The sequence below is a fragment of the Centruroides sculpturatus genome, unplaced genomic scaffold (assembly GCF_000671375.1).
Source record: "Centruroides sculpturatus isolate CEXI.00-Female unplaced genomic scaffold, Cexi_2.0 scaffold901, whole genome shotgun sequence".
Lineage (NCBI taxonomy): Eukaryota > Metazoa > Arthropoda > Arachnida > Scorpiones > Buthidae > Centruroides > Centruroides sculpturatus.
The window spans coordinates 308,724-321,891 of NW_019385090.1; the positions used below are offsets into that span (position 1 = coordinate 308,724).

Sequence of the window (13,168 nt, forward strand, 5' to 3'; positions counted from 1 at the left end):
AAGAATGATATGACTCATCGAAAACTGCGCGAACGAACATAAACAGTGGCGTAATCGTCCGTTATCGACCGACTCCAGACCGGTTTTGAATTTGTAAACTGTCATTGCAACGGACAGTTGACATTGTGCTCTGGAGGAAACAATTTGTATCACTCTTGCTACGGATATAATTTATAATCTGGAATTTTTTGCATACCTTTTTAATACGTATTTAATTGCGGCTCGCGAAAAATTTTTGAAAAATGGCTCGGACTATCAAGGAGCTTGGCCACCCTGGATATATATGGACATTCAGTGTATCTGCATCAATTTTCTCTAAATCAAAGCGAGTCATTCGCAGGCGAGACGATTCATTTTTTGAACTTAGAGACTTAGCGACTGCGGCTTTTGTTTTCAGTTTTAAGGCCCCCTTGTTTCCACTGTATCAAGAACTGTTGTATCAAAATTTAATAATTTTTGGATCACTTATTGGGAGAGAAAATTGGCAATTCTAACAGGATAGTGCTGCCATTCATGCATCAAAGTCAATTAAAAATTGGTAGTAACAGTGCGAACTCAACAAATATCTGGTGTTGCCATGGGCGTAGCCAGAGTTTTGTTGTGGGGGCCTAGTAGAGGCCAACCTAACACAAAATTGAATTATTTCAAATTATTCATAACATTAGGCACAGTGGACCTTTTTTTTTTTAATTAGTATTCAAAATTTTTAGCTTTAAGTTTTTTGTTGTTTCCAAATCGGCTTAACACTTTTTTGGCTGTGATTTTCTGGGGGGCACCAGGTTCACTGGGGAGGGCAGTGCCCACCTAGGCTCCCCCTCGCTACGACCATGCGTGTTGCCAGATCTAAAGTTACTAAAACGTAACAAGTTCGATACTCGTTTAATTCTTCTTTTAGTACTAAAAAGTACTAAAGAATTAAACGAGTATCGAACATGTTACGTCTTAGTAAAACTATCGTTCATTGCAAATAGAAATATTGAACAAACAAAACTTTAAGTAAAATAAAAAATATAAAAACATGGCCGACGGTAATACATTTAATTTCATTACACTTAACTGTATAAATAAATATAAAGTTGCAACGTTTAACAAAGATAAAGATACTTTGCTTCCGTTTTCAATCCACAATTTCACAAGCAAGGTCGCCCCCTGCTTGTGAAATTGTGGATTGTCTACTGGAGCGAACGACAGATGGAAAACGGAAGCAAAGCATCTACTTTATTAGTTTTGTATAATACAATAAATGTTTTGTGATTTTATATCTATATCTATATCTACCTATATATATACCATTCACGTGCGATGTGTAGTTTTGGCGGAAAAGTGAATGGTATTTTTATGTGGTAGTAGCCGCAAGTCTCCATTCGTGCACCAGGGTGGTTGTGTCTCGATAGCTATAAGGGTGCGGGAGATATGGGCTTGAAAGTGGTTGAAAGTGGCTTTCTATTTCGAATGTTTTGTTCGAATAAAATTCGAATATTGGTTCGATTGTAAACGTTCCAGAAACGTTGAAAATAGTTCGTTTGACTTGACGTGAACAGGAGACGTTCAGAAATAGAATAGGGACCAGGTCTCTAATTAGTCAGGAAACGGGGGACCTAATTCTTGCATTCTGTGAAAACGGGTAAGATTGGCTATAATGTAATTATCTTAATCTTCACTATCGTTACTTTTTAAAAACCCAGCGAAGCGGGTCCTTGCAGCTAGATTCTAGATTACTTAGAAAAACAGTCTTTTATATAGGCCTATATAAAAAAAACTATATTACATACAAATGTACGAACAAATAAAAACCCAGCGAAGCGGGTCCTTGCAGCTAGTACAAAATAAATTAATTTTGTTGCAATGAAATTAATGTCCAAATTAAAAGTGAAATAGAATAGGCTGCTTTCATAACAGTAACAGATACAATGCAAGATCTATCAATACTCAATCAACTAAGTATCGTATTCCATTATATTTTAATAAAAAAAAAGATAAAAATGAAAAACCAATCGAGCTGCAAATAAAGGAAACGTTTTGTGGATTTATTCAGGTTACTGATCAAACATCAGAAGGATTATAAACAAGTTTTAAAATGTATTGAAAATTTCACCAATCTATCAAAATTACATGGTCAAGGTTACGACAGGGCTGTGAATATGAGTGATGCCTACTCAGGGTTACAAGCAAGAATTAAACAAGGAAACCACACTGCCAGATTTGTAGTGTACATTGCTGTTCTCATAATTTGAATTTAGTGATCAATGACAGCGTCACCAATATACAAGAAGTCAGACAATTTAATAAACAGTTAATTTTTTTTGTTTTTTTCAGTTCTGTTATGCAATGGGCAATATTAATGGAAATGAATCAAACCAACTTGGCAAAAACATTGAAAACAGTGAACAATGTTTCAAAGTCAAGTGTTTTATAAAGTAATAGATTCAATAATTAATCAATTAACTATTAGATTTGAATCCGTTCGTGAATTATGTACTGTACACTTTTTAAGTGCTTATCACCTGCATATCTTGTTACATCATCTGATAAAAATATACTGGAAAGATCAGAATTGTTACAATCGGTATATTCCTCTGACATTTCGCCTAGTTTTGGACCTCAATTGCTTCAATTTAAAATGTGTTTTAATGCTCACTTAAAAGAAATTACCTCTTTATGTGAAGTTGCCAAACTAATTCTAATTCACACTGCAGCCTCAAATGGATTTTCCAACATTATTGCAGCATGCCTCATTTTTTAACTTTACTGACAAGGACAGTGACAGCAGAACAAAGTTTTTCAAAACTGAAATTAATCAAAACGTATTTAAAAAGCAGCACATCACAACACCATCTTAATTCTTTGGCAACTATATCAATTGAAAAAACAATAGCTTGTCAACTTGATTTATAGAAAGTGATTGACCAATTTGAAAATGAAAAAGCAAGAAAACAATAATTTTGAAGCTGTTTTTATGTATTACTAGTGAGGTTGCGACTGAAGTTTTCATCTCTAAAACATAAACGTCCACTATGTTCAAAATTTTCAGCAAAGAAACGCTCAACTTTGTGTTTCTTTGCTGGAAATTTTGCAATTAGGTATGATTCTCTACAAAGTAATAATTTTTTTTATCTCTAAAGTTTGAAAATGGACAGAGTAGAGAGGTTGCGGCCAAAGTTCTCATCTATAAAACATGAATGTTGAACATTAAGCACTGCCATCTTGTAAGCCTAAAAGTTTGACAATGGCATTTGGAAGGCCATTGGAATAATGCTCGACGTTCAAAATGCCATTGTCAAACTTCTAGGTTTATAAGATGGCGGTGCTCAATGTTCAACGTTCATATTTTAGAGATGAGAACTTTGGCCACAACCTCTCTAGTGTTTCCAACTTAACCAAAGAAGTTAATAAGCCGAGATCATAATTGGAATTACCTAATGTTTTAATTGATGGTATGTCTTCTAAACAACAATAACCTTACTCTTCTTCCCCTTCTACTACTATACTGTATTTATTTAGTACAATAAAGATAAAATTTTACAAACAACAAAATTTTTATTCCTGTATCTTTTTTACGATGTGAACGGATTAATTGAATATCAATAATTTATTAAGAGAAAAATTGTTTCTATATTTGTCATTTTCCATATTCCTTAGATCTTTAGAAACAAATTAATGACAAATATAGAGGTTCCACTGCATGATAAATAAATAGAGAACAACAATTTTTCACTTTTAACAGTAATTAACAATTATTTTTTCTTTAAAAATACTTACCTTCTTTTTCAACAGCACATACTTCTTTCTTAGAATCAGAATTGGGTTTTTCAATATTTTTCTTTTCACAATATGAAGTTGGCTCAATCAGCATAGAATTTCTACAAGTTGTTTCCAAAACAAAAGGCATAGTTCCTTTTGAATCAGAAGAAGAAATTGCTTCTCTTTCAGCATTAACAGACAGTTTGTCTTTGCTTTTTAGACATAAACAAGTATCTGAGGAAGCAGATAAATGTATATCTTGGAGATCAGTTAGAGATGATGCTGTTGAGAAATTTAATGGTGTGTCTTCTGTACAATAAATTTTAACTGTATCATCATTTGTATAATGTTTAGATTCAGATTTATCATAAGTAATTTCTGTATTAGAACAATTAAATAGTTTGGAACTTTCTTTTTTATGTTGGGTCTGAGATGGATATAATTCTAATGGATCAATATGTTCAGTATATTTCTGACTGAAATCAGTTGGTTGATCAGGATTATCAAAATCAGTTTCTGAAAATGGCCTTTTATCAGTTACATCTCTAATACAACTTTCACTTGTGACATTTTCTGACAACGTTACACAGATTTCATTATTATTCCAGTTATTATCATTTTTAACAACTGATGATGATGATTCTTTATAAGAACATACTGGACTATTTTTTAACATAAAATTATCAATTTTAGGATGTGGACACTTTTCTTCAATATCAGAAATTAAGGCCACATTTTCTTCTCTATATTTTAAACTATAATCAATAGGTTGTTCGTGAGTATCATGATCTTCAATATTGAAAAAATCAATTTTTTGTGCAATTGTAGCTAATTTACTTAAATGATTTGCTTGTTTTTTATAAGTAGATACTTCTAACGTAGAATTATTTAAATTTTTTTGTTCACTTTTATCTGAATCATCATCAGAAGTTTCTACTTCACCTTCTAGACTATTCAATTCATTTGAATCTAATTTAATTCTTTCTTCAATTGAATTATTTATGGAATCAATATTTATAAATTTAGACTCATTCAAAGAACTCATACCTTCACTTTCTTTTTCTAAAAATTCAGAATTAATTGAATTTCCATCATTTATACTACTATGTAAACTCTGATTTGGCAAAACTGAACACTTTATAAAGGGCAAATAATTATCTTTAAAAGAAGACAGTTGAAAATTTTTCCATTCTGCTATTTTTACAGAATAATGTCTATGATCTGGTGAAACAAATTTTGCATTTCTTGAAATAAGTCTAAAAGCACCACTTTGGAGATGAGGATAAAGAGGTTCAGAATGTGTACTTCCTAAACTATCATGACTAATAGAACGGGTAACTTCTTGTGATCTAACTTGACCATTGTCATAGATACAACCAGGTAAAGAAACCGTATATCTTGGTTGCTGAATACTATGAAAAGCAAATCTGTTTTCTAGATTTGCATTATGAGTGGGACTATTTTTTGGACTATCAATATTATCATAAGTTTCAGATAAATTATGATCAATTTCTGCTTCTAAAGCTCTCTGCTTACGTACTAGAAGAGATGGTGTATTAATACCAAAATGTCCTGATTCATACATACTATTAAAACAGTAAGTTGTTCCAGGTATTTTTGCAGTTAATAAATTTTTTAAGGCTGCAGAACTACCCATAGCAATCATTTTATGTCGTGAATGTATTAACCGTCTTAACATATTTACAGCTCCTAATTCCCATAGAATACGTTGATCCTGAACACAGCGTGCAGACAGATTCCACAGAGTTCCACAAGCATTACTGACAATTGTCAAACTTGGTGACTTTAAATGCTCTAACAGAGTCTGTAAACATCTGTGCTTACGTAAAACTGCTCTATATTCTTCACATAGAGCTATATGACTAGAAATATTTCTTAAAATTCCACCACCATTTTCAATTACAGAATGTGTTTTTGATGGACTTTTATAAACAAGTGTACCAACAAGAAATGCTAAAGCTCCATCTACCGCACAGATATCAGCTTTATTGTTACTGCAATGTGCTGAAAGATTCCAAAGTGCTGATAATATACTTTTTAATGTGGATTCTTTTGTAGCTTCCATAGCTGCTTTAATTAGAGTAGTAACAACTCCCACAGATCTCAAAGCTTTTTTGCTATCGGCATCAGCTCTCCAAGACAGGTTACGAAGAACACTAGCAGTAACCTGAAAAATAAAATAATTTCAATGATTCATAATTTATAAAAGACAAAGTACTACTTTTATACATTTACATCAATATTTTCTCTGAAAAATTGGAGTGTTATTTTAAAATCAATTTTAAATGCATAATCACAAAAATGTTATACAATGAATTTTTATGCAGATAATCGATGAGTTGTCTGTGTTTGAAAAATAGAGGGGTTGTGGCCGATGTTTTCAACACAAAAACGTGTACATCCAACATTTAGCACCACCTTCCTATGAGCCTAGAAGTTTGACAATGGCATTTGGAATGTCAGTGGAATCATGCTCGACATTCCAAATGCCATTGTCAAACTTCTAGGCCAGTGTTCTGCACCTTTTTCTACTTGCAGCACACCCATGACTGAGTATGGCACACCAAAATGTTATTCCCCTCAAAAACGTATGATATGATACGATATTATTAATAGAATTACGTAATGCCACTAACCTATTATTATTATTATGTTGGGTTTAGTGGGTTATACTCGGTTGACACTGGTGTGTACTATGCCGGACCAGAGTCAAGGCATAGCAACCAAGAACAAAAATTTAAATAAGTGTGTCAGTGTCTGTATTCAGGAATTTCCTAATAATGTGGCATGTATTCAATATAGTGGCCTTCTGTAGTGTGATATGTAGCGACATCCAAGATAGTATCACACTTTGATCTGGTTACTACCATTATGAATAACTCCATAGAATGTGGGTGTGGTCACTTTTAGCTTCATTTCTCCCCATAGACCTTACTGGAATGGGTGTCCCTACCAGGAGCTTGTGCTCCAGCCTGCATTGCCCTACAAATCAGTAAAATTACTGGGCTCTCCCATCACAACCAGGTGGTGACCATGGGAGAGTTATTATTATTATTATTATTATTAAACAAACACCAACACCTGTGAGCAAATTTATTTTACATATAATTTCTTAGAATACATAAAAANCGTTAAGATCAGCCTGCACAGTGTCAGACTGCGCAGGGTGATCTTAACATGTGTGCTGTCGTGAAAAAAATCAAATGGTTTTTCAATTCTACTCCGGTGGTCGGTACAGTTTGCCAAAACTGTTAAATTTTCTCCCACACACTATCAGGAATTACTCAAGGTCACGCATGCATGGTTAATCCTTTGGGTATTAACTTATTTTCTGGAGAGGCAGGAGGCCCCAGAGTAACCGATTTTTTTGATTCTTTGGCGAACGTCACCAAAGTAGCCGCCTGGTCAAAGGCAGATGCTAGTGGTAGCAAAATTAAAACTTACGGGAATAGCCTGAGAATTCGTTAGGAAGGGTCATCGGATTAAAACTGTAGATGAATTCGATGAATTCAAACGTCTAATGATCGAGCAATTTGATCGAGAACCTTTTCCTTTCAGATTAAATAAATTTTATACTTGTGTTCAGAAATGGGAGGAAGATGTGCAGGCGTATGCCGCTCGTCTTCAGTCTCTGGCCATGGAGATAGTAATCACGCCAGAGCCGGGTGCAAATGCCGAGGAAACCGCTATTATACAAAGGGTCCAGACAAAGGAACTAGATGAACGATTGAAGGCGCAGTTTTTAAACGGAATTGATTTACGCATACTGCAACGGACGATGTCACGGGAGCCTGCTACGTTTGATGATGCGCTAAAGGCCGCTATTAGCGAGGAAATGATAGAAAACCTCACCGCACATCCGCGGGGGATCATGCGAACAATTAGGGAAGGCGACCGATCAACAAATTCAGTAATGATTTACAGAAATTAACCGCAGCGATGAACGAGTTAAGGATGTGAATGGACAGCTTAACTGAAGCCTTCTCTCGAAACATTTATAGGAACCCCGCATCCAATCAAAATCAGCGAAGGAACTATAGGAATCGAACATATACTAATCCACCTTTCAGACGCAGCGAGTATCGTCCAATTAATCGACCTAACCTAAATCGGACCCAGAATTTTCCTGATCGCTGAGAGAATAATAATAACAATCGAGGCACACGCCCACGAAACGACTCCCCACAAAGAAGCGACGCAAGACCTGACCAAAACCGGGTCCGCTTCCGATTGCAACCTTCGGAACCAACACAAACCCGTTGGAAAGCCAATGTGCAAAGCATCGAAAGTCGACGACCATGTTATGATCCTTGAAGTAATGCCACTATACCTTATCCTATAAGTAAGCCGAAGCGAAGATCTCCTATAGCTCCACATCGGCAGACCTATAAAACCTCTCAGGAACGAAATTGAAACTCTTTTCCTATATTTACTAAATATACAACATCTCCAAGTGAGGCTATGTTTGATTATCCTATTGGCTATCGATGAGAACGAGACAAGATGGAAAGGCAGAATAGGATTAACAATAACCTTAGTAAGACCTAACCCTATTATATTGGTCTATCTTAATAATATCCCCGTGAAAATGCAAGTTGACCCTAGAGTGGATTGTACGCTCATATCAAAGGACCTAGCAAACAGATTGAAGGGGAAAGATCATATCAAATTTGGAATTAGACAAAAATTGGGACCCATCTTAGGGGAGCAAACTACCGCTATAGGAACAGCGATGCCTACGTTTAAATTACAAAGACGGAAACTCCGCATGCAATGTGCTATCGTACGAGATGAGGTCACGTCCCCGTGTGAAGGGATTTTAGGCCGCAACGTCATTGAAGAGGCGCAATTGACATTTGACTTTGCGAAGGCACGAGTGTTGCTCCCCAATAGGAAGCCTATACATCTTTGTACTCCTCAACGAGCACGCAGAAGGAAACAAAGGCAGACAACCCTAAATAAAAGGGAGAAAACCTCTAGAGACATCCTCCAAATTGAACAAATAACTCCCTTCGAAAGAGAAAAGATAGGAACGCAACCGAAACAGAGAGCAAGAGGGAAACCGGCAACTCGTAAAAATTTAAGCGACCTAGAACACCGCCAGATAACCCAGAAATGACCGGCGAGCCACTCCTTACACCCCTGGGAGAAGACAGTCCAAAGGCCGCTCCACAACAAAGTATTTCCACTGATTCAGAGGAGGACTTCACGTTGACCTACATACTCCCATCTCTACCGGAAAGCGAAAATGAGAGTGATGACACTGAGCCGGAAAGTGAACTCTCTGAACATGATGCGGTAGAAAACCGAAACCTTTTCCTTCCTTATGCCCTTCGAAATCAAGGGACAGTTGCAGATCAACCTTGGGTTATGTCTCGACCCACACGAAGCCGTATATCTCGATTGATTTCTCCCACCAATAGTTGATCATCCTCTCCTTTGGAGCGGAATTGAATGGAAAAATATTGATAGAGCAACCACTTTTCCTCTTAGTATGTTGAGCAATCTAGTTGTAGCATAAATTTGTGTTAATCAATTTTATTTTCCTAATAAATATCAATATTATTAGAGTCAAAATACTGCTTGTCTTTCCTTCACAAGCATAACATAACGGTACCTTCACGAGGTGACATTTATAATCATCATAATTCATCCTCTTACCAAATTTTATTTTAACCAACAGAAGGGACCATGGAAATTAATAAGAACATTTCCCTATTCTAGTGGAAGAAATTTTCCTTACGTAGAAGGTGGACCTTAACCAAACTGACTTAGAGCGAAGACGATGACGTCAACCACTAAGCCACTAGACCTCAGAAATCACCTTATATATCTACAACTCACAAATTGAATTATACTGGGATGATTAATTAATTAATCTCCCAAATGCATGTACAGGTTACCTACCAGGAATCATTCTCACCTCACACTTTCAAAGGCAATCAACTTTACAACTCGAAATTGCACAATACCTAGTAGTTCCGCAAATTGAACAACAAATGCTTCAAAAACGTCTCCTAGAACCACAAACCCAAGAAAAGAAAAAAGTGAACTCCGATTACGATATCAAGTTAGCAGATCGATCCTTATCAGACGTCACCTATGACCTCAATCACCTGTTACAAATGACAACTAAATCAACACCCCCATCTTGCCTCTCAATGGTAATAACGGTAATTGCAAGCTGCCTTGGTACTATTGTTATGGGATGCTGCCTTTATCATGTCATTTGACGCTACCTCCAGCAGAAAAAACTTCATCCACCACCTCAACAGCAACCGACCCGGAAGCCATCTCCCTCAGCGGAAGAGAAAGTCAACAGCAACCCGACACCCAACCAAGCACTTCCCGAGAAATTACACCCCAAGGCGACCCTATCCAATTAGCACACAAACTTATTGTTCAAAGCTATTAAGNGAAATTGAAACTCTTTTCCTATATTTACTAAATATACATCATCTCCAAGTGAGGCTATGTTTGATTATCCTATTGGCTATCGATGAGAACGAGACAAGATGGAAAGGCAGAATAGGATTAACAACAACCTTAGTAAGACCTAACCCTATTATATTGGTCTATCTTAATAATATCCCCGTGAAAATGCAAGTTGACCCTAGAGTGGATTGTACGCTCATATCAAAGGACCTAGCAAACAGATTGAAGGGGAAAGATCATATCAAATTTGGAATTAGACAAAAATTGGGACCCATCTTAGGGGAGCAAACTACCGCTATAGGAACAGCGATGCCTACGTTTAAATTACAAAGACGGAAACTCCGCATGCAATGTGCTATCGTACGAGATGAGGTCACGTCCCCGTGTGAAGGGATTTTAGGCCGCAACGTCATTGAAGAGGCGCAATTGACATTTGACTTTGCGAAGGCACGAGTGTTGCTCCCCAATAGGAAGCCTATACATCTTTGTACTCCTCAACGAGCACGCAGAAGGAAACAAAGGCAGACAACCCTAAATAAAAGGGAGAAAACCTCTAGAGACATCCTCCAAATTGAACAAATAACTCCCTTCGAAAGAGAAAAGATAGGAACGCAACCGAAACAGAGAGCAAGAGGGAAACCGGCAACTCGTAAAAATTTAAGCGACCTAGAACACCGCCAGATAACCCAGAAATGACCGGCGAGCCACTCCTTACACCCCTGGGAGAAGACAGTCCAAAGGCCGCTCCACAACAAAGTATTTCCACTGATTCAGAGGAGGACTTCACGTTGACCTACATACTCCCATCTCTACCGGAAAGCGAAAATGAGAGTGATGACACTGAGCCGGAAAGTGAACTCTCTGAACATGATGCGGTAGAAAACCGAAACCTTTTCCTTCCTTATGCCCTTCGAAATCAAGGGACAGTTGCAGATCAACCTTGGGTTATGTCTCGACCCACACGAAGCCGTATATCTCGATTGATTTCTCCCACCAATAGTTGATCATCCTCTCCTTTGGAGCGGAATTGAATGGAAAAATATTGATAGAGCAACCACTTTTCCTCTTAGTATGTTGAGCAATCTAGTTGTAGCATAAATTTGTGTTAATCAATTTTATTTTCCTAATAAATATCAATATTATTAGAGTCAAAATACTGCTTGTCTTTCCTTCACAAGCATAACATAACGGTACCTTCACGAGGTGACATTTATAATCATCATAATTCATCCTCTTACCAAATTTTATTTTAACCAACAGAAGGGACCATGGAAATTAATAAGAACATTTCCCTATTCTAGTGGAAGAAATTTTCCTTACGTAGAAGGTGGACCTTAACCAAACTGACTTAGAGCGAAGACGATGACGTCAACCACTAAGCCACTAGACCTCAGAAATCACCTTATATATCTACAACTCACAAATTGAATTATACTGGGATGATTAATTAATTAATCTCCCAAATGCATGTACAGGTTACCTACCAGGAATCATTCTCACCTCACACTTTCAAAGGCAATCAACTTTACAACTCGAAATTGCACAATACCTAGTAGTTCCGCAAATTGAACAACAAATGCTTCAAAAACGTCTCCTAGAACCACAAACCCAAGAAAAGAAAAAAGTGAACTCCGATTACGATATCAAGTTAGCAGATCGATCCTTATCAGACGTCACCTATGACCTCAATCACCTGTTACAAATGACAACTAAATCAACACCCCCATCTTGCCTCTCAATGGTAATAACGGTAATTGCAAGCTGCCTTGGTACTATTGTTATGGGATGCTGCCTTTATCATGTCATTTGACGCTACCTCCAGCAGAAAAAACTTCATCCACCACCTCAACAGCAACCGACCCGGAAGCCATCTCCCTCAGCGGAAGAGAAAGTCAACAGCAACCCGACACCCAACCAAGCACTTCCCGAGAAATTACACCCCAAGCCAACCCTACCCAATTAGCACACAAACTTATTGTTCAAAGCTATTAAGGCCTCGCTCGACACTCGACAACCACCATTATACAGTATTTGCCTATTTATTTTTTTTTGTTGTTCGGCATTCCGAAATTATATTTCCCTAACAAACGGACCCTCTTTAATTAAATTAATATCTTTAAAAAAATTTTTTTCTTAAATTTTTATATATATCCTAAATTTAGAATTTTAATGTCCGAGAGAAAGTATTGATACATATAACCGTATATGTAACCTCCATATACCTCTATAATGAACTCAGTGACTATTTTGACATTATTATAAACTTTTATTAATGTTTTAATTAAAGAATAGTGCTACTTTCACCTCTTAAACCGAAGACGTCTGACGCACGTGACTCAACAGTTCTAACAATCTGAAGTGCCAGTCAACCCATCGCACAGGAAGTTCTAACCCCGCTCGCCATAACAAAATATCATCCACCTACCTAGGAATATTCCAATCATTAAACATTTGGCACATTCTCCAGTATCTGCTTGAAAAGTTTTTATATCTTCAATAGAACACATCGTCCACAAAGGAATCCAACAGAAGCAACCACGAACTCCAAGATAAAGGACAATCTCAACCAGCATTGCCAGATCTGATGATTAAAAAGTAGCATGGTTGTGCTCCAAAAGTAGCGGATTTGAACTGTTTGTAGCCCAAACAATAAAAATGAATTATTTTGCAACTATGCACTTTTACTAATGAAATAAGTTTGAAATATATATATATATATCAGGGGTGGCCAACCTGCGGCTCGCGAGCCGCATGCGGCTCTTTGAATGATTATTTGTGGCTCTCGATAAATGTACCCGAGTTCCCTTTTCATTTTTGTGTTATTATATTTTAAAAAATTACTATTGTTCCATATGTGTTTCAAAATGTCTTTTAAATTACTAACAACAAATATGAAAGATTAAGTGCAACGTTGTAACAAATTTCATTTCCGTCCAAGTTAAGAATGATATGACTCATCGAAAACTGCGCG

At 36.7% G+C, this 13,168-nt stretch overlaps 1 protein-coding gene across 1 annotated transcript in view; it reads right to left on the reverse strand.

Annotated features, from left to right (window-relative positions):
• The window catches only part of LOC111634530 (adenomatous polyposis coli protein-like), a 93,722-nt gene that overhangs the window by 46,113 nt on the left and 34,441 nt on the right, over positions 1-13,168 (reverse strand). Inside the window, exon 6 of the mRNA XM_023379326.1 lies at positions 3,760-5,929. Within this exon, the coding sequence (XP_023235094.1) occupies positions 3,760-5,929 (2,170 nt within the window). The remainder of the gene's footprint in view (positions 1-3,759; positions 5,930-13,168) is intronic.